Genomic DNA, 21,680 nt, shown 5'->3' on the forward strand with positions numbered 1-21,680 from the left:
AAGACCTTCCTTCCTTTAAGCCAAGATCTGTCTATTTTCTCCCAAACAGAAGCACTGCCTCCTTCACTTGTCATTGTGGAGCTTCTAAAAACAAACCATAAACCTATCATTTCTCATTCTTAATTGGAAATGGCATATTCTGAAATCCAGTCCACACAGTATAAGAACAAACACCACACATGCTGGAGCACAAGGTTTATTTGGTAAACTGCCTGCTTATTGTGGGACGTACATGTAATCAGGGATTTAGCCTTACTAATACAAGCTGTGTGAAACACGCCTTGTTAACAAAGCTACAGGAAGTGAAGGAAAGGCTTTTGGTGTTCTGAAACCAGGTATGAAGAGCATGAGGCCTAAAAAGTGTGAATGAGCCCATAAATTTATCAGGAAGGCTTTTACTTAGATCTGTCTTTATTCAAAACGGGCCAGTGTCTGACAGTGTTTAATATAAGTAGAAGTCTTTTTGCAGCCAGCTATGTTGCATAAAAAATACATTAAAAAGTGCACATTTAAGGCACTTCTATGGAAACCCATTTCCGCCACAAAAAAACGATATCCATAACTCAAAATTTTGAGTTCTATTTCTTGAAATTTTGATGTAGATTACTCAAGATTTTGAGAAAAGTAAATTCTAAATTTTGAGTTAGCACTGCCAATCAGTAATCTTCGTGAATGACATCATTTCCTTGTTACCAGGAAGCTGAAGTCCTCAGCTACAAATGATACAGCTAAGCTACAGTTGTGAATGCACACATTGCTGAGTATTTTCAGCGTGGCTTCACAAATGATGAAATCCTTGTGTTATTAGCTGAATCATGGCGTTACTATCGGCAAACGCACTCTCGAAAGGGCCAATTTGTTGCTATACATTGGTAGCTTATGATACGGTTTTAAGTGAGCATTCCTCTGAGCCAAATCCTTCCGGATAACAAGAAAATCAAGTCATTCATGTAGATCACAGACTGGCAATGCTAAGAGTTACTTTTCTCAAAATTTTGAGTTAATAAGTCAAAATTCCGAGTTGTTTTTGTCAAAATTTTGAGTTAATAAGTCAAAATTCCGAGTTGTTTTTGTCAAAATTTTGAGTTAATAAGAATAACTGTGTGTGTTAAGAATATAACTCAAAATATTGTGAAAGATAACTCGAAATTTCAAGTTATAGATATTTTGTGGCGGAAATGGGCTTCCATACACTCCCATGTTGGCCATGTTAAAAAAAAATAATGTTGAAGATTTTACGACTGCCAAGTTTTCTGGACTGTTTCCCCTGTTTGTAAAATGGCTTGCAACAGTAGATAGAATGATAAAGAACATCTTAGCTACGTTGCCCGTTTTCTTCACCAAAACTAGTTAAAATCCATTTGGTGTTATTTGTGGGACAGGAAGCTGCATTTACTGTGTATTGTGCTGCTCAGAGTAGCGTTGGGTCCTACCTGAGATCATATTGATGGAAACCATATTAAAGTGCTCTTCTCTCTGTGACATCAAACATAGCCACGAGCTCATTATTCAAAACTTCGGTCACATGCACGATATGGATCCATATGTATATGTGAGAGAAAATAAGAAAAAACATATCTCTACTTTAAAGACAAATGTGTGGGTGGAAGAGGAGTTGAACAGTGCTCCTGTGAAAGATGAAAGAGAAACATTTCCTTCATTGCAAACCAAGTTTTTCCTGGCTGGTCAATGACAGGATGTGATTAAGGACGATGATCAACATTTCTGAAAAAGCTCTTTTTTTTTGTATTGGGATGAGGGGAGCAATATAACTTTAATGGCTGTCATAACAAATTATCATCTCTATTTCTCTTGGTATATGGTCTAGAAAACTTGTTGATTACTATATTTTAGATCTGATAGTAGCTGTTCCTGCTGCTTCCTTTCATTAGATCAAACACCGCTGTGTCATTAGAACACATACAAGTGACTGATGTAGATATTTCATCTCACTCGGAAGAAATAACAGAGAAAAACATTCAATGCCTAACTGTCACTGTACCACCTTCAACACTGTATATAGAACTATGTCTATATATATGTCTCCCTGCTTCATCCCATTATCTTTCTTACTTCATCATCACCTTTTAATTTTTCTGCTTGTTTTCTCTTTTTTCCCCCTCTTGCTCTCTGCCATTGTTGCTGCCTTCCCCTCATCTGTCTTTCTGCCACTCATTCCATCCATTCTTCCTGCCCTCCCTGCTCTGTGTCATCCTCTTCAAAGTAGGTCTCTTGGTGTCAGTAGCTGTCGGTGGCAGCGGTGATGAATCACTGATACTGCCAGCATAGTTAGCAGTGACCATGGCAGCTGACTGATGCATCTCTGTGGGGGAAACTATCAGCACATTATGCGGTATTGATTTGCCTCCATATAGTTGTATGTCAGAGTAGGAGGAGGTTATGTGATGGGGGATGAGGCATGCTCTTTTTCACTATCTTATGTTTTAGCATATAGGTTTTGTGATTAAAGTGTGAGAAAATCTTTTATAAATGATGATGACTTCGGGAGGTCTAGAGCAGGTCCACTGCCGGTTCAGATAGAGGGGGAGGAGGTGGAGGTGGTCAACAAGTACAAGTACCTCGGGCTGTGGGTGGACAATAAACTAGACTGGTCATGCAACACAGAGCACCTGTATAAAAAAGCCCAAAGCCGACTGTACTTCCTCAGGAGGCTGAGGTCTTTTAACATCTGCAGGAAGCTCCTGAGGATGTTTTACCAGTCGGTGGTTGCTGGAGTACTTTTCTATGCTGTGGTGTGCTGGGGGAGCAGCACAGCAAAGAAGGACTCATCCAGGCTGGAGAAACTGATCAGGAGGGCTAGCTCTGTGGTCGGCATGAAGCTGGACACTCTGGTGACAGTGGCAGAGAAAAGGACATTAAAGAAACTGATGGACATTATGGACAATGCCAGACATCCTCTGCACACGGCCATTAACAACCAGAAGAGTCTGTTCAGTGACAGGTTGCTTCTCCCAAAGACAAGAACTAACAGACTTAAAAACTCCTTTGTCCCACACGCCATCAAACTGTTTAACTCCTCTCTGGAGGGGAGAGGGAGGGGAGACAGGAGGACAAAGGAGGGGGGACCAACTAAGCTGTAGTGCCTCTTCACCTCACTGTACAATACCTTGTGCAATACTTTTTGTAAATAGTCAACGGTGCAATAGACTCAATACTTTAAATGTGCAATTCACTTGTATTTTTATTTTTATTCCTATTTATTCTATTTATCCCCTTCGTATATTTTATTTATATTGTCTCTGTATTTATATATATATGTGTGTGTGTGTGTGTGTGTGTGTGTGTGTGTGTGTGTGTGTGTATTATATATATATATATATATATATATATATATATATATATATATATATATATATATATATATATATATATATAATATTCTATAACTCTGTAACTTCGGTCGTTGCTGTGCTTTTTTGGAAATCGAATTTCCCAGAGGAACCCACCCGAGGGATTAATAAAGTTCTATCTAATCTAATCTAATCTAATCTAATGATGATGATGGCGATTTTGTGTAGATCAATTTTTCACACATTAATTTTCTTTTAAGCACCATTTATACTTGTGTCGCTGTTGTAGCTACACACTGTGTCTCTAGTGTGTAGTTACAATATCTAGCAAGATGCACATCAGATTACAGCAGATGCTTTCAGAATGTGTGTGTTTTTTTTCTAACAACACAAATAACAATCCCATATAGATAGTCATTTAATTATTAGCAAGTACCCAATAGTCTCATTAGCCATCTTTTAAGTTATTTGGATAGTGGCTAGTGGCTAAGGCTAATGATGAAACGATAATGTTAATGTTGCTAGGCGGCAAATATTGTCACTACATTATCACTTTAACAGAATAACGCAAATATTTGTGTCTAAAATGTGTTATGATTCTCTTAAAATCCCAGATTTAAGCAGAGAAAATGCTAGCATTAACTAAACAGAAACAGTGGCAGACTGAAAAAACAATTCCATCTGATGGAATCAATGAAAATCAGATGGAGAAGCACAGAATGACCCCAGCCAGCATAAAAATATTATTGGCTTTTTTGGTTTTTAGCTTTTTTGCACTACATTAGAGAACCTAAAATTATGTTGTCATAAATATTACTTTTTGGACCGTTCTAATCTAATGTGGTATTGAAAGTAGTAATGAGTTTGAAATTCAAGTATCCTGAAAACAATAGTATAGATTAAAGTATGTCCAAAGTACCAAAACTTCAGCAACTAAGCCTTTATAGAACTTAAAAATGTGAATAATTTTTATAACACAGTTGTTATGAATGAACGTTTTTAAATTTCTGCTCTAATTTTGATCATTTCAGTATATGAATCTGTGAGGAGTGACATATTTTTGGAGTCAGTCCCAAGTGGCTGTGCAAGAAATTGCTGTTTGGGGCACATTTTCTTCATTTCTCAGCCCTGGAGGTGGCTGCTTTCATAAAACCCTCAACCAGAAAGCAAAAAACACGAGATTTAATCTGTGAGATTTACCACCAAATGTAAGTTACAGTATACAGAATGTGATCAGTTCCATTTAACAGCTGCACGACTATGCTCTTTATGACTTGCCTCACTTGAATGTAAAAAAAATATCTGCACACATTAAAACAAGTGTTGGAAGAGATGCAATTGGATTCAGCTACCAATGAACTGTGGGTAAAAAACATCCTAATCCAAATTTTTAGGTATTGGTTTAGACAGTCTTAGGCTATCCATTTTGAGCCGGCTATGCTAATTTGCACTGGCTGATTTGTCCCTATTTATCCGAGCTTGCATTTCTTCAACTCCAGCTGAAAGATCAAACTTTCTGTTATATACCTAAAGGTAAATCTGAGGTATCCTAATGCTGTTCCTGAAAACATGCCATTAAACTAAAAATGATTTCACACCAGTTACGTATTCATGCTCCCCCAAGTCATCTCAGCCTTTCTTCTGGGCTGTTTTACGACTCCATAAATGTAGGTCTAGGGTGTTTTGTTCCTGTGTAAATCTGGCCTTTGAGGCCTTTGATTTCCTTGTTTTTCCTGGGTAGTGGGTGTTCTTCCATTCTGTTTGAGCTGAGGTTTATATTATGTTGTTTGTGTCTTTGGAATAAACTCAGCATGATACACAGCCCTCTGGCACAGATACACGCACACACAAACAAGACTTATCTCCTTACCTTGAGTAGATGGTGTGCAAGACGCGCATGCTTGCGTGCACAAACATCGTAATGCGACCACATAATGTGTGCCATTTGTGAGTTATGTGTTTGCGTGCAGCTTTATTGTGCATTACAATTTCCTAATAAACAGCTCTTAAACTTTACAGTTTTATATCTCCCTCTTTTTTATTTTCTTTGCATTGTACCAAACTCTCGTGTTAAACGCTTCCCGTTCTTTAAAACTCTTTAAGGCGACTGCACACTAAGTGCTTCCACACAGGATTACTTTATTCAGTACTTGGAAAGAAAACATGTTTCAATAAGTAATCCTTACAAAGAGGTTTCTTGTCAAAATATTACTTATGTGTTCAATAAGGGCATGCAGCGACTTCCTAATTCAAAATTCCTATTTTATTGTGATTAGCACCACAGCTCATGTGGTGGGAATTTTTTGGTGTTATGTTTGTTTTCATTTAAAAGAACGAGGTAAGACGTAAGCCAAGAAACTAAGGATTTATTTAAAAAAAAGAAAAACATAACTGAAGGGTGCAAAACTAGGAAGGAGAAGAAGAAAACGAAAACCTAAAATAGTAAGAAAATAATGGAGGGAAAGACGGAAATTAGGCAACTAGGTACACAGCAAAAATACCGGGACTAATTATGATGGTTATGGCTGCTGATTTTGGCAATTTTCGATAGTGATGATAATTTTCATAATGATCTCCACATTTTCTGTCTGTGTGGCAGGTGTGAAAATGCACAGTCTGTCAAAGCAGAGTGAGAGCAGAGATGATAGTGCTGAGATAAATAACAAGCCGGGCTATGGTGGGGGAAGATGCCACTGTAATCAGATTACTACATTTTTGCGTGATTCCTCTCCCCACTTGCAAACATCTGTCACATCAGACTTTTTCTTTTATGCCTTATTTTAAGGACACTCAGCAAGGTCCAAAAAAAAGTTTACAGAAATAACAAGGCTTTTCTTTTTCAGTGACATCTTATGCGGCTGTTCATTTTTAATACGAGGATTTTTAAGGTAAAATGTTAAATTACCCTCCAAGAATTGAGGATGGCTGTTTCTGCTTAGGTGTAAGATTTGGTTCCCAGAGGAGGGTAGCAGCATATTGGCTTTATTAGAAGAGATAGGGAGTGAGTGGGAGAGGGCAAGATGGATAGAGGGAGGTGAGAACAGACAGGGCCTCTGGATGGAGCGCTAACGAAAAAGAAAGGAAGACATAGAGAGGAAGATATTGGACTTATTAGAGAAGAGAGTGAGTGGGAGAAGAGGGCAAGCACAGGGAGACAAATGGAAAGAGAAAGAGGAAGGGAGAGAGAGGATGGGGAGAGAGAGGATGGGAGGGATGATGTTATTTTGTCAGTGTTTCCCCGTGGGGACTCGATTGCTTGTTAAAAAGTCCTGACAGAGGAACCACAGCAATAATACACACGTACACAAACATACACGCGTGCACACGGGCAGTGTTCCTGTGTGTTAAACTTCCAGTAGGTCTCTGTTTCCCCTCTGTGTGCATGTCTGTGTGTGTGTGTGTGTGTGTGTGTGTGTGTGTGTGTGTGTGTGTGTGTGTGTGTGTGTGTGTGTGTGTTATCTGCTAAACCGGACTGCATTCAAGCCAAAAATATTCCTCTGTGACGTCAAATACAGCCTCGCTCTCTGTCTGTGTGTGTAGCCGCTATTGCAGTTGAAGGCTACTGTTTCCCTACAATTATTATCCAACACAAACAAAGGATGTATGCCTCCCCCCACTCGGTCACACCACAGCACATCAACAGCCTTTAAAAGTGTACTTTCTTATTCAGAGTGCCTCTCAGAGATCTGCTTATTGTTTTAAAATACTGTGATCGTGTAAATCCCAAAGAAACGTTTGCATATTTGTTAGCCAGTTTCGGTAGAACAATGTGCCGTGTGTAGAAAGACATTTCTAAAGTTCAATGTTCAATTTGAGACTATAAGGAAACCCTGAAGAGTCTTACTTTGTAGAATCTCATATAGGTTTATGTGCAGCTTTGATTCTACTAAAGAACTTTTTTAAAATATCATCTGTAATGGCTGTACATTCAGCAGCCACTTTGTTAGTTACACATTGCTAGTAACAGGTTGAACCCCTTTTGCCTTCAGAACGTATTTAATTCTTTTTGGCACAGATTCAACAAAGTGGTGGAAATATTTCTCAGAGATTTTGGTTTACATTGACATGACATAACCAGATCCCAAGAGTGATCTGTTGGAGAGATCTGGTGACTGGAGAGGACATTTGAGAGGACTTCAAACTGTTCAAGAAATCATTTCCAAGTGAGCTGAGCTTTTTTGACATGGAGGATTACCCAGCTGAAACCAGCGATTACTAGTGGGTACAATTGTCCAATTTTTGTGAACTCATGTGCATTAAACCCTCAGTTTTCTGTTTCAAATGACAGGAGTTGCACCTGGTCTCTTTCAAGGTTCGACTTGTTGTGCATTCAGCGACATTTTTCTCCATGCCTTGGTTGCAATAAGTGGTTATTTGATTTACTGTTGCTTTCTTACAAACTTGAAGCAGTCTAGCCATTCTTCTCTGACATCAACAAAGCATTTTCACCCATTGACTTGCTGCTCAATGGATATTTTTCTTTTTCAGACCGTTCTCTGTAAACCCTAGAGATGGATGTGTGTAAAAATTCCAGCAGATCAAACCAGGCCATCTGGCATCAACAACCACACGAGGTTCACGGTCACTTAAATCACCTTTCATCCCCATTTAGATGCTCAATTTGAACTTTATTACTTTGTTTTATCAGTGTCTACCTACATGCTTTGAGTTGCTGTCATTCTCTGATTAGATTTGAATTAACAAGCAGTTGAACAGGTGTAACTAACAAAGTGACTAGTGGGTGTAAGTTTAACCTTTGGCAATGCCTTAATATCAAAGAAAGAAAACAATTTAAAAACCATTAGCAGGTGGACAGACGGACCTTGATGATCTTGTTAGGGAAAAGCATCTGTAATTGGGTGAGATGTATTAAGCAGGTACTACAGTCTCCTAAATGGCTTAAATTCTATAACATTGGACTCCATATTACTTTTAAAGCATACAGTTAGACATTACTATAGCCCTGTGGCGTTATTGCTGTTGTTTACAGACAGGCTGGTAAAAGACTTACATTTACATTTATGCAATAATCAGATATACTCTGTTCTTAATAAAGTGATGGTATATACTGTTTGTGAATGTTCAAGCGGTCAGTGGTCAGCGCTGCCTGCTCAGTTTTTCCTCCTTTGTTTTTCGACAGCTATTTTTGTGCCTGTTTATATTTAGCAAGTGGCCACTGAGGAATTTTTGTCATATCAGTGTGTTTCTCCTCCCATGAACCCAGCAGATAGCTGGCTATCTATGGTGAATATGTGATATAAAGACAGGTATGACACCCCCTTTATGATAAATGCAGATTTTGGTGTGCTTGTTTTCTACGTTATCAGGCCTTTTGTCTAGGTGAGCCTCACAATCTCAACTCACAATACACACTTATCTCTGTGTGTGCATTTCTGAGCGTTATATGTATCTGTATGTGTGTATGTGTGTATGTCATAAGACTAGACAGTGCAAGATGCTATCAGCAGTAGAGGATATGAGGACTACTATTTATAACTCCCCTCTCAGTCTCAATAGACACACTGTCCTGCCCCGTGGGGTAGGTGCATGTTTGTTGTGTGCATCGCTGTTGTCGTGTTTGAGTGCATGCAACAGAGTGCGAAATTTAAGAGAGGATGGAGACCAGGAATGTGGCAGACAGGGGCGAAAGGGAACGAGCTGTGAGTGACAGCCTGTGCGTTAATTTGCGTGCACGCACGGGTGTTTTTGTGTGTGCGGACACCACAAGCTCAAGGTTTGAGTGGAAAGCAAAGACATGTCACACTTGACAAGGGTGAAATGAGAGGAAATGATTGGCTGTTTTCTGATGTCACGGATTGTGAGCTGTCCTAATTAGAAACAGTCATACACTGCTTATTCACTTCAACAGCCTTCTCTCCACTGCTCTGCCCATTCCCTCTGTAGTGTATTCTTCTCTCTGCCCTCTAGCTTTTCTTTCTGTTTGTGTCTGACTGATTTCATGTATGTGGGAGTTTTTCTGCCTGCAGTCTCCATTGGTGCTTTAAACATAAACTTTCTTTTTCTTCAAGATCTCTTTTATTAAAATACCAATTTTTAAGACTACCAAAGTCTGGTTCGCAATGTTCTCATTGCACTTGTTTCTGTTTATGCTCGTAAAATGATATGAAGCCCAGCCTAAACCCAGTCAGTTCCTATGTGCAGTTGGCTTCTGCTGGGATTGTAAAATATCATTTCCCTGAATCTGCTATTATGAGATTCAGGGAAATTAAAGAGACACGATTTGGCTTACATGAATGAATACAGGCACAAGCCTCACTTGACACCAGCAAGGAGTAATTATTTTAGGGAAAAGGGAGATTTTTGGGTACTTTCCTCTCCTGGGAAGCCTTAAAGCTTGAATTCCTTCAGATGGGCAGAAACAAGCAAAAAAAAAAAGCACACTCTTAAAGTGCAGACACGCATGTATACACAACATATCAGTGGATCAGAGGTCTTGGGAGATTATTCATAACCAGTGTTAGCTTTTGCCAAATTAATTTTGCATAAATGTCGCCTTTGGCATCATTATACTTTTCCTGTCTAGAAAAAAAATGCATTTTGAAATTTGATGTTTTTCCAAGGAGTTAAATTGCTCCTTTATGGGTGAGAAAGTTCCTGGAAATCTATTATGCTGAAAAATGCATTGTCCTCAACAAAAGTTACTGTGGAACAAAAAGTATGAGAGCAGCATGATTACCATTAGCAGTGTATGGCACAGTAGCTCAAAAACACACTGCCGGCAAATATGTTGACAGATGGTTTCCACTAGTTGTATGTCTAAGCCAAAACAAGTCACAAAAGCAAAAACACTGTTCCTTATCTAATTTATCCATATTCACCAACACATAACTACCAGTATGTGTTTACATCCTTTTGTATAATGCAGGAAAGCGTGGGAGCATCGGCTGCTGCCGTGATGAAGACAGGGAGTGACAAGTCTTATAGCATGATCTCCCTCCTGTCCCACCATGCTCAAGCATCGCTTCAGTTTCTACCCCATTAGAACATACAATAGAGCGCCGAGCTGCACAGAGAGTCTCTGAAGAACACTCAAATCTGAGTATAGTGAGCCAGCCCCACATACAGATACAATACCATTAAAAAGCACTCAAGCGTCTCGATATAGGGAGAAGAGTCTCACTCGTTTTCTCATTCTCCAACACTGACCCAAATAATGCAAACAGTGAATTCCCGCATTATTTGGAGGCTATCAAGACAGTAGAAAAGAAAACGATAGATTGTGCAGAGGCGATGAAATTACATGCAGTGCTCGATATGGTTACAAAAGCCATCCAGTGCTTTCTGCTGGTGTCTCTTTTTATTCTCACAATGCGTTTTCAATATATTGTACAAAACCTACCCTGTAGAGAAATGCAACTTTACCTGCAGGAAATTGGTGATACGCCAATACCCTGTAACCTAATAGAAGAGAGGCTTATAGGAATAGAAAGTACTTGATATGTTTAATTGATGCAGCTGACTAGTTCCATACATTTAGTTATTAAAATCTCACATAATCAATCCGTGTTCCTGATAGGGGGGAAAAAACGTGAGTACTAATTACATCTAAACCTGCTGCAGCTTATCAGTCATTGTAGTTAAAGTGTCTGACTACTTGACCCTTTTAAATATTATTAAATGAAGCCAAATGTAGTATACTTATTCTTGGGAAAGTGTGATCAGAGCCTACAGGTGGATGCTATTTGTTAAAATAAATATTATAATGGTGAATATATGAATATGAATATGGCTGTGTAGTGTATATCTGAGCCAGAAAAGTGTACAGTAGTGTGTGAGTACTTTCCACAGCTGTGTATTTTCACTCATTGTAGCAAAACACAAAGTGAGTCGAGATCAGGTTGAACAAAGTGTAGATCTGACTGTGATGGATTTCTAGTAACAGCACAAAATGAAATTTGGACCTTTACATTACCCTTTCATACATGTCATGGCTGAAATACAGAATAAGATAAGTGGTGCGGTGCCACAGTAATCAGTGTCCCAACCTGAGAATATAGAGAAATTTTATGGTAAGCTAGTGAGTAGCATAAGCATCTAAGTGAGTTTTACGGTGGCCCTGAGGGGTCAAACTCACTCCAAAACTAAGGGGAAAAAAACCCAAAACGTACAAAATGCAACAGAAGTATTTTTGGGGGACAACAACATGTTGGAAGAGTTGCCAAAGTGACAAGCTAACAGCAAGTGGCTAATAGCAAACATATGTTTACAGTGTTATATGAATTATGCAATTAAAACACACATTACCTGCATTTTTTTCTCCCTAACAACACAGATGAATCCTCTGCTTCTATTAAGCCTGTCTCAGTGCAGTACTTATATTAATAGTTTGGTTTTCTGTCACTTCCACATCTTGTCCGTCACAATATTGTCTCCCCCGAAAACACGTTTTTTCAGATTTTTTTTCTACTTCCTTTGTGTTTTAATTAACTTTTTTTTTCATGTGCTTTTGCAGCATTTTTCTTTTGCTGGTGTTTTCTTATGTTGCGGTTCAGTTTGACTTCTCAGGGCCACCATAAGTTTTCCATTCACAATGCATTTGGGAGTAATGAAATGGAATAACAGTACAGCGTCTGAAGAAGTTACTCAACAGCTTCTGCTTGAGTATGGTAGAACCCGATTGAGCCATCATCACTACCAAAGGCCACCATAAACCCAGTAATAATAACAATAATGGCAGTTTGTTTAGTTAAAATGATAATTACATGTTGTAATGATAGTCACCTCTTTGGGCACAGCAAATTGCCCATCCGTATATCGTTTTTTATGGGTGCAGGGTTTGGAATGATTTTTGACCTTTTTTAGGTCTCTCTAAAGGTCTCTTCAAAACTGATTAGACTTGACTGTTGCAGCATATGGGATTGAGGCTAATGTTCGGCCCTATTACAATATGCAGTGACTCAGAGCATTATGGTTGCTGTTTCACTTTCTTTTTTTTTTCAACTTTAGCCACACTGTGGATAAATTACGGTAGAAGCAGGCCGCGGGCAGTGTGTACTAGCAAAGTGTGCCTTTATGTGTCAGTTTGTGTAACCGTGTGCAGCGCATTTATTAATTTTGAGGTGTGAGCCCAGTGTTTTGTTCTGTTTCTTAGCCTTTATGGTTTTTAGGTTGTTTTTTTTCCCCAAGCTGTCAGGTTGCAGCTTTACAAACACACACACAGACAGAGGAGACCTCCACACAACCCTGCCTCAATCATAATAAGAGAACCAAGTGACACAGAACAAGTGGTGTCAAGATAAGGTATGTGTGAACTCTCTGACATTTCAAGGTAACAGAAAAGCACGAAGATCGTGCAATACTCAGCCAAAGACAAGGTAACACATTTGCTCGTCCACACTTTTTGCAATGCTACACTCTTTTTAATTCTTCGCTGCTTTCTCTAATTTCACATCATTTAATAGTCCACTATAATGAGTCATAAATACAGCATAAATGAATAGAAGTAATTTGTCCATCTATAATTGTGCTTGTCTGCGCTGTCCAAGCTAATGTCTGAGTTTGGCTGAATTAAATGGCAAATGATTCTCAGTCAGGTTTAATGGAGTGAATATGAGCGACTTGGAGTGAATGCAACCCTTGTTCCTCAGAACCATGCCCACAGAGTTCTGCAGCCTGGTCTGTACCGCACCAATCCAATCTGGTCTTAATTGAATTGTTCTGAGGCCCTCATCCATATATTTCCTCTGCAAGAAACTTATTACTCTCAATCTCTGTATGCATGTTTGAGTGTGTATGTGTGTGGGTGAGCAACTGAGAGAGTCTGTCTACTCATATTGTGCCAAGATTTAAATGCCTTGTTGCTGATTGATGTTTCCGAGATGCATCACCTATTCCAAGTTCGAATAGGTGGTGGACTAATCTGAAAAGTGCAACCGCCCCCCCAAAATAACAAAACAAAAACCCCCAGTACAGATAGTCTAATGAATATTCAGCTAATCTTGTGTCTCTGTGTTTCTCTTTGTTCCTAGGATGTGAAGTCAACGTTCTTCCAGTTTGGTGCCTCCATCCAACAGGAGGCTCTGCTCATGCTGAACATCATGGAGGAGTATGACTGGCACATCTTTTCCATTGTCACATCAAAGTTCCCAGGCTACCAGGAATTCATCAACATCTTGAAAACTACTGTGGACAACAGGTTAGAACAATACTGTGGTGTGTTCTCAGTTCAATTCAATTCAATTCAATTTTATTTTATTTATACAGCGCCAAATCACATATTGTTAGATAGACCCCACAATTAATCAACAGAGAAAGCCCCAGCAATCATATGACCCCCTATGAGCAAGCGCTTTGGCGATAGTAGGAAAAACTCCCTTTTAACAGGAAGAAACCTCCAGCAAACCAGGCTCAGGTTGGGGCAGCCTACACCTATTGCAGTGTAACTAAGGGAGGATTCAGGGTCACGTGATCCAGCCCTATATGCTCTAGCAAAAATGATAGTTTTAAGCCTGATCTTAAAAGTAAAGAGCGTGTCAATCTCCTGAATCACAACTGGAAGCTGGTTCCACAGATGAGTGGCCTGTTCTTCGAGCTTGCATTGTTTTTCCCTATATGTTTTTAATCCTTTCACCATGAACTGGGGCTGTTAACTCCACTGCTGCTGCTGGGTATAGTACAGGAAATGCCTCCCACCCTCAGGGTTAGTTATCCCCCTACAACTGGCTGTGGGACCAGTCTGCCACTGCCACTCTGTATTTATGGTTATTGAAGGCTCACAGGATTAGTAGCCCACAGTGCACACATCCGACCTGGGTATTTTCTGGCTAGTCAGCTGCCTATTGGGCTACCTGGTTTATCATAACAGGACCATTTGCTTGTCTCAAAGATTAAAGAATGCAGGCAGTGCACTGAAACATCAAATGGCTCATTAAATCAGTTATGCTGTTTGTTTTGATATGTGGCAATTATCCAACCATTTAGTTTTTGTAACGCTGTTAAGTGTGTTACATAACACAAAATATTAAATGACATTAAGGTTTGCAGGTATTAATTAAATTAAAGTTTCAGAAGTGGAACTCACGATGATAATCATAGCGATAATTATGATTTCTAATTTTATGATAATAGTGGATGCAAACTTTCTCTCACGCATACACAATGTTTTTCTAAAAACATTTGTTAAAAGAAGTGATGCAGTTTCTGATTTTGATTGCATTTTAGATCAGTAACTTGATTAAATGTTTTTCGGGGGAGTTTCCGGAGGTGTTGAGTTGACCCAGAAGCCCCTCATTTGCAATAAAGTAGCCTAGACTTTAACTTTATGCTGTTTAGAAGCCAACCACTCAGTGTGCATTCCCTCAGAACACAACACACTGCAGTGCTACCAGAATGCAGGGCATTAAAAAAAAATACCTGACCGTTTTTTCAACCTGTTTCTCTCTAAAAGAGTGAGCAGGTGGGTTTCCACTGCTAATCATTTAAGTGTCCCCAATCCTCACACAGCATGTTACAGGATTATCAAAGCATTAACCAACCCTGCCAACTCAGTCTTTTAACTAGAAACACTTTCAATGTATTAAAATTAACAACATCAAAATTACATTACACCAGTAGAAGACTAGATGAATTGAAGTACATCCATTGTGCTCTTCAAAAATATCCAGCCTAAAAGAATTTCGTAAGCATCCTTTCAGTGAATGGGGATGATAAGTAGGTTTACTGCGCGTGCAGGTTGGCTGTTTGCCACACCTTTAGGTCATTCTGACTGATGGTGCTTGTTTCAGCGGAGAGAAAGAGGAAAGTACAGCACGCCATAATTTTGGGCAAAAATGGTCATATTAATGATACATGTTCAGCACTGTGGAGATGTAGGCAAGGACTGGTGCCTGTACCTGTGATATATTCAAGCTCACCTGAGGTCTTTCTCATCAGCAGTTACTCTTAATGTCAGACGCAGCAGGGATTCAACAGCTTCTCCTACTCTATGCTTTGTTGATGATAACTAAAGCAGTTTAATTACAGGCAGCAGGTGACAGACATGTTTAATACATTCATATGGAGAGAAAGGAAACTTAAAATCCCAGTGTCTGTATTTGTGCCTTTAAGAAGTGATCTTGACTTCAGTGCTACTTTTAGCTGCCCCCTTGTCACAAGGGGTCACCACAGCAAGTAGCTCTACACGTTTGATTTGGCAGAGTTTTATGCCAAATGCCCTTTTTTGACACCATCCCATGTCTACAGCTATATTACACAAAACCTGTCTGTTTGGTTGTCTCCAAATTCCTCCTACATGATCAGGAGTTAGGCAAGCTAACTTGGCATACAGGTACATTTCAGAGCTCAGAAGGTTTTTATCTTCAACAGAGATGATGATGTCATCGTGCTGCTTAGCAGCAACCTACCAACAGGTTAAATGAGGACACGTAACATATTACAAGAGCGTTGTATCATTTTAACTTCATGATAACAACATCTAATTTAGCAAATATTGACTGCTGAGATCACCAAATGTTTATACTATCAATATTACATTAAATCATTTGACACCTTAACTTATGACATCAGGTTTAATGTATTTAGGGTCTATATTAACAGTTTAATGTTGGATAAATGACTGGATAAGCATGCTTAAAGGCAAGGGGCTTTGAAGCCATTTGATTTAGTCCAGGCTATAAAATTCATTTTATGCACTTTTATCAGGTCCATTTTATTAAGATTAAACAATGAGACATATGAAGGTGTAATCAGAATGGAAGTTCAGTTATTAGGTGATCTTTTACTACGTAGATCTATATTCAGTTTTAAAAACATGTATATACCATTTTTTCATTATATGTTTGATGGAAGTGAACAGATGAGTGGTGTATCACAGTTATTTTGACCATGGATAGTAGACGTGGTCCCTTAATCATACACACAGAAGATATAAACACATTTTAATTTAAACAAACCCCATGTTTATCTTTAAAACAACCTCTTTTGCCTCTTTTTACTTTTTTCAAAGTGTTAAACAGTTGAAACCAGGGCGTGTATTTTCTCATCTCAGCTGAGTGCAGGTGGGCAGGTGGTCTCTCTGTGTAATCTGCAGATTAAAGGAGTTTGCATTGAGTTTTTGGATGGGAATGTAAATGAGCTGGACCAATAGAGACCGGTGTGTTCTCCATCATCTCAAACACAGAATATGGTGTTATCTATTTCAATTAAGGAGACCGATGCATAATTAAAGAGCATCCTGAAGAACCCCCCCCAACATTAGATGTGACTATCAACTTCTATTTACTGTTTACTTATAATATAGCATTCAGCAGCATGTACTGTGTCTTTTTCCTTGGGCGTGTATGTGTGTACTTGTCTGCATGTGGATCATTTTCTCTCTATTAGCTTTGTCATCTGGGACAAGTAACCTGTCATCACTTTGAAAAGCAAGAAGAGGCCAGGAAGTCCCAAATCACTCTCATGTTACACCACCTGTCCGCTGAAGGGTCCTACACAATGGTTAACTGCCATCTTTGCCCTATCGTGTGTCACACTTTGTATTCCTCACTCTCTCTTGTGTATCTGTGTGTTTTTGTGCATGTGTGTGTGTGTGTGAATGCGAGCATCACTCCCTAATCCTCACTCTGCCTGTTCATAACTGCTGTCAACTTGTGATACCGCAGAAAATCGCCAGTTTATCGCACAATTATGTTCTTTAATTGCGATCATAAGTGCCGTTTCCCTCTGTTTCTGCGGGTCTTTAGCCGCATGTACTGGGACCTTCTGATTATTATTACTCGTGACATTATGAAAAAGAGCAGCCAGTCCCACTGGATGAGAGAGATGCTCTATAAATTCATAATCTTTTTTAATGAGCACTTGCTATTTCTCACTCTGACCACTTTAGCTAACTGGCTACTGAATTACAAGGAAAAAAAAAATCTTTGGAAATTTTACATGATTGCTTTCCTTTGCTGCAGTTTCGACACTATAAAGTAGCAGCCCCATGATTGCGCTGTGGGAAATCAATACGTATTACCCTTTTTTGTGTAAAAGGTGACAGAAGCTGCATTATGTTTTGATCACTTCTCTGTTATGTTATCACCAGTGTCACCAATTAGCCCAATGGCCACAGGCGTTGCTTTGGATATTTATTATCAGGGCGGTGTTTTTTCACCTTGTCCTTTAACTGTGTGTAGGCTGGAACCAGCTGAGAATCATTACTGGACCAGCTTCATTCAATTTATTGTGCTTAATGTGCTCTCCCTTTGACAATAAGCACTTTACATCTATTAGAATTCACGTCGCACTTAACAGTGATATTAATTATAATGGATAATTGTAACTGCCCTTGCCAGCACCTGAGCAAAGTTAATAGTCTATTAGTTAAATATTAACATTTCACTCCTCTTCTTGTTATCCTTGCTTTAGTTTTGTGGGTTGGGACCTGCAGAATATCATCACTCTGGATGCCGTGGAGGAAGACAGCCGTTCTCAGATCATGCTGAAGAAAGTCCAGTCTCCAGTGGTCCTGCTGTACTGCTCCAAAGATGAGGCGGTGTACATCCTGGATGAGGCTCGCTCTCTGGGCCTCACCGGATTCGGATACATCTGGATTGTGCCATCCCTCACCACCGGCAACCCAGAAATAACGCCAGACGCGTTCCCGTCGGGAATGATCTCGGTGTCGTACGATGACTGGGACTACCCGCTGGAGGCCCGTGTTCGCGACGGTATAGGCATCATAACGTCAGCGGCGGCAGCCATGTTGGACGAGTACGGCGACATCCCTGAAGCCAAGACGTCCTGTTACGGCCAGATGGAGAAGACAACCAAGCTGCCTCCCAGTGCACTTCATAAGTAAGCAAAGAGTTTATTTCTTTGTTGTTGTTCTTTTGTCTCTAATGATTATTAACAAATAAAGTACGTGTGAGTCTGAGGAGCACTAATAGAACAGAAAGAGGAGCATAATAATATTGGTGTTTTTTTGATTTGTGTAATTTAAAAGCATCTGAAAAGTCCCCGAGTTAGCATGCGCGATTTTTTTATGGATGACTCTTTCCCTCCAACTTCTGTTTTCACCCTTATCCTCGCTAATTAGAGAGAAGCTTTCACCGAGTTGCTGCTGAAGATTTCCATTCGAGAAAAGATGCAATTATTGGATACGAGAGCAAGGGATGGAGAGATAGAGGAAGAAGCATGGAGGAAGTGTAGGAGTTAAAAACAGAGAGGAAAAACAGGTGAATGGAAGTCGAGAGGGGAGCTTGTGATGTAGGCAGTGAAAAAACAGGGGCAGGCAAGAAATCGAGACTGGGGGGAACAGCGGGAGGCCGCTACAAATGAGTGCTCTCCAAAATTGAAGAGCTCCTTGATGAGTCCTTCTGTTCTTTTCTCATTTATTCCACCATCTCTCATTCACTCTCTTCTACTCCCCCTTCTCATGAGCTCAACCCTGCAGCAGCCAGTGGGAGATGGTGCAGGTCTTGCCAGCTCTGTCTGGCTTTCCATCTGGCAGAGGAAGGAGGGACACACACAGTTGTGCAACCTGTGTTTACATCCCAATATTGTAAATTTTTTTTAAGATAATGATGTGTGAAATTAAAATTTGCATGTCTAAAGGGTAAAACTTGATTCTACGACGTATTTCCAGGGAGGAAAAATCTCGCCTCTCTGTGTCTACTGTTACTTATCTTGCAACTAAAACGGTTAGTCTGGGGAGCGATTTAGAAACAATTTAGCTACACATGAAGCCATATGGATGTGTTTGATATTTAGCAGTGTGCAGAACATTTTGCCAAACACAGTAAATCAATATAATATTTCATCTGATGTAAGTGATCCAGCGTTTGAGTCGACACAGAAATCACGCCGCTGCTCTTTATCTTGGATGAATTCTTAAAACCCAACAAGAATAAGAATTTTTTGAAACAGCTGATTTAACCATCATGTCCTTATGTGCTGATGATGGCATTGGAGCAAAAGTTTGAATATTTGGCTTTGACAGAATCTCAGAGAAGGTTGCATGGCTTAGTGCAAAAACAGAATGAGGAAAAGAGCCCAGCAGCTGCTCAGCTGTAACACGGTGATGGGTTTTTTCCCTTCGTGTAACATCAGCTTTTAGAATTAAAGTTCCAATTTTCTTTCTCTGCTGGGATAATACTGGTTTAGTGCTTTGAGTTTGAAGTCTGAGATTTTTTTTATTCCCTTTGGTCAGTTCACTCTGCCATATGATGCATTTTAATTGGCTCTTTGTGGCTAGGTCACAGCAGAGCTTTCTTCTCTGCGCACCTACATCTCTACCAGCTTTTCATCATTATTGATGATGTTTCTGTCTGAATCTTCCCACACCTTCCAAATGCCACCCCGAATTTCATCTGGAGCCATAACAACCCCAAAGTCACAGAGGTAACAGGGTAGTTACTGGTGCTGACTGGCACCAATTAGCGAGCTTCCGCTCAAAACAGCGGTCATTTGCAGAAGGAGTCATTAAAGTAGGACGGATTGCATCTTAACTTACAACCTGATCTATGTCTCATTTTGTCTGGAAACACAGACGCATCAAACAGAATCACCAAACATCAAGAGCCAGCTGACGTTGTTCCCAGCGTGCTCTGCTGCCTAAGGTTGTTACCCAGGTGATCAGTGTCCACAGATGGCACTGTAGTGGGTGAGAGAACTCAGCCAATAGGGCTCTGAGGCCAGAACAAGAGAAAACACGATTGGTTAAAGGTAGGTCAGGGCAATGGCAAGTGTGGGTTGTTGGACCATCATCAGCTGTCAGGGAAGACATGAAGACACGGTCAGCTCACAGACATGCAAGTACACAGATGCACGCACAGAGAGGTGAGCAGATGGGATGTAAGTGCAAATATACAGTATGTGGGACATATTGCAGTATTTTCCTTTAGGCACAGTATTTATCCCAGTCTTTCAGGAGGTGTGTTTTTGTAAGCAAGATGTCAATAATGGTATTATTATCTTATGAGCATCTGGCTAGTGTTCAACTTGAGATTTATTGTTTGTTTGCTTGAGCACCTCTCAGACTCCACTGTGGTTTGTCACAACAATTAGATTTAAAGCAGATGCTCCTTCCAGCCCTAAGTGTGCCAGAAACCATTTCATAATTGAAAGTAACTTGTTTTGATGGGAATATTATTAATAGTTATTGCTGAATTTACAAAAAAAAAAATAAATAAATAAATCCTTCACTCAATGGCTACTACTATAGCTACTATACTATACTACTATAGCTTCGGGCCTTTAGTGAAGTTTTACCTCAGTCACTTTGCTCGTGTCAGCTGTGATGATAAATCCACAGTGACATATCCAAGATGAATATGGTGTGCCAAGTAATAAAAAATAAAATTAAATAAAAACAGGAGACAAATGACCAACTAAGAGCGCTGGCCAGTGCAGCAATCAGACCGAGTGACAACCTGTACTCCATATAAAATGCAGCGCGTGGACCTGTGCTCGTGCGCGTGCGCGCGCATGTTAGAAACAAGAGAAATATCCCCCCTTAAGAGAATGTTCTGTCATGACAGATTTACAGTGTGCTGCTCACCTTCCTGTAGAGAACAGTGTGCCTTAAAAGACTTTAGCACTTATTTATCAGTGTGTTAGTGTGTGTGTGTGTGTGTGTGTGTGTGTGTGTGTGTGTGTGTGTGTGTGTGTGTGTGTGGAAAAGGCGTGGTGCCGGTAGTTTGTTCTGACAGGTAATTTCGGGCTCTAGCCGTGATATATGGGGGTCAAAATTCAGAAAACACTTTTTTTTTTTCGTAGATGCACATTACACACACAAACTTAGTCCTGGGGCAGCTGTCATTTCAGTGGTGCAAAGACAAACGCTTGCTCAACAGCGCTACACAATGCGATTTTTTGTAACCTGTCCTTTCTGGCATTTTTCTGCACGACACTTACAGACACATAAAATGAGGCATTTTTTCTTAAAATATGTACATTTTCATAATTATAAATCTGAGAACTGGATAAAAACTGGTTTAAAAGTTTAAAGTGTTTAAAAGGTTTTGAATATTGAATATTTCTTAATCACTCTATACATATTCCAAAATAAAACAAAAAAACAAACAAACAACATTTTTAAAAAACATTTTCCAGACATTTAAATTCAGGAACAAACAAATAAATTTATGTCCTTCAGATATTCTTGGGTTTTTCTTTTTTTTTTTTTACATGCAAAAAATGCAACATCACTGATTAACTTAAATCTATTTATTTAGATTTTTTAGGATTTAGCTTCATATTTGCACTAATTTTAATAAATGTCCACTAGGAGAACTATTTTAAAATAACGTCAGTGTGCATGGAACAAATGGCAACAGAAAAAATGGTTTTGCCTGTAGTTCTTCTTCATGCGTGCTGTACAAAACCGTTTAGTGTATTTATCATTTTAGAGCATTAGAGATCTGCCAT

The 21,680-nt window shown here is 39.5% G+C and overlaps 1 protein-coding gene across 1 annotated transcript in view; it reads left to right on the forward strand.

Moving 5' to 3' along the window:
* The window catches only part of grin2aa (glutamate receptor, ionotropic, N-methyl D-aspartate 2A, a), a 123,049-nt gene that overhangs the window by 52,478 nt on the left and 48,891 nt on the right, over window positions 1–21,680 (forward strand). Inside the window, exons 2-3 of the mRNA XM_026165463.1 lie at window positions 13,301–13,467; window positions 17,679–18,107. Of these exons, the coding sequence (XP_026021248.1) occupies window positions 13,301–13,467; window positions 17,679–18,107 (596 nt within the window). The remainder of the gene's footprint in view (window positions 1–13,300; window positions 13,468–17,678; window positions 18,108–21,680) is intronic.

The sequence above is a fragment of the Astatotilapia calliptera genome, chromosome 4, assembly GCF_900246225.1.
Source record: "Astatotilapia calliptera chromosome 4, fAstCal1.2, whole genome shotgun sequence".
NCBI classification, from domain to species: Eukaryota; Metazoa; Chordata; class Actinopteri; order Cichliformes; family Cichlidae; genus Astatotilapia; species Astatotilapia calliptera.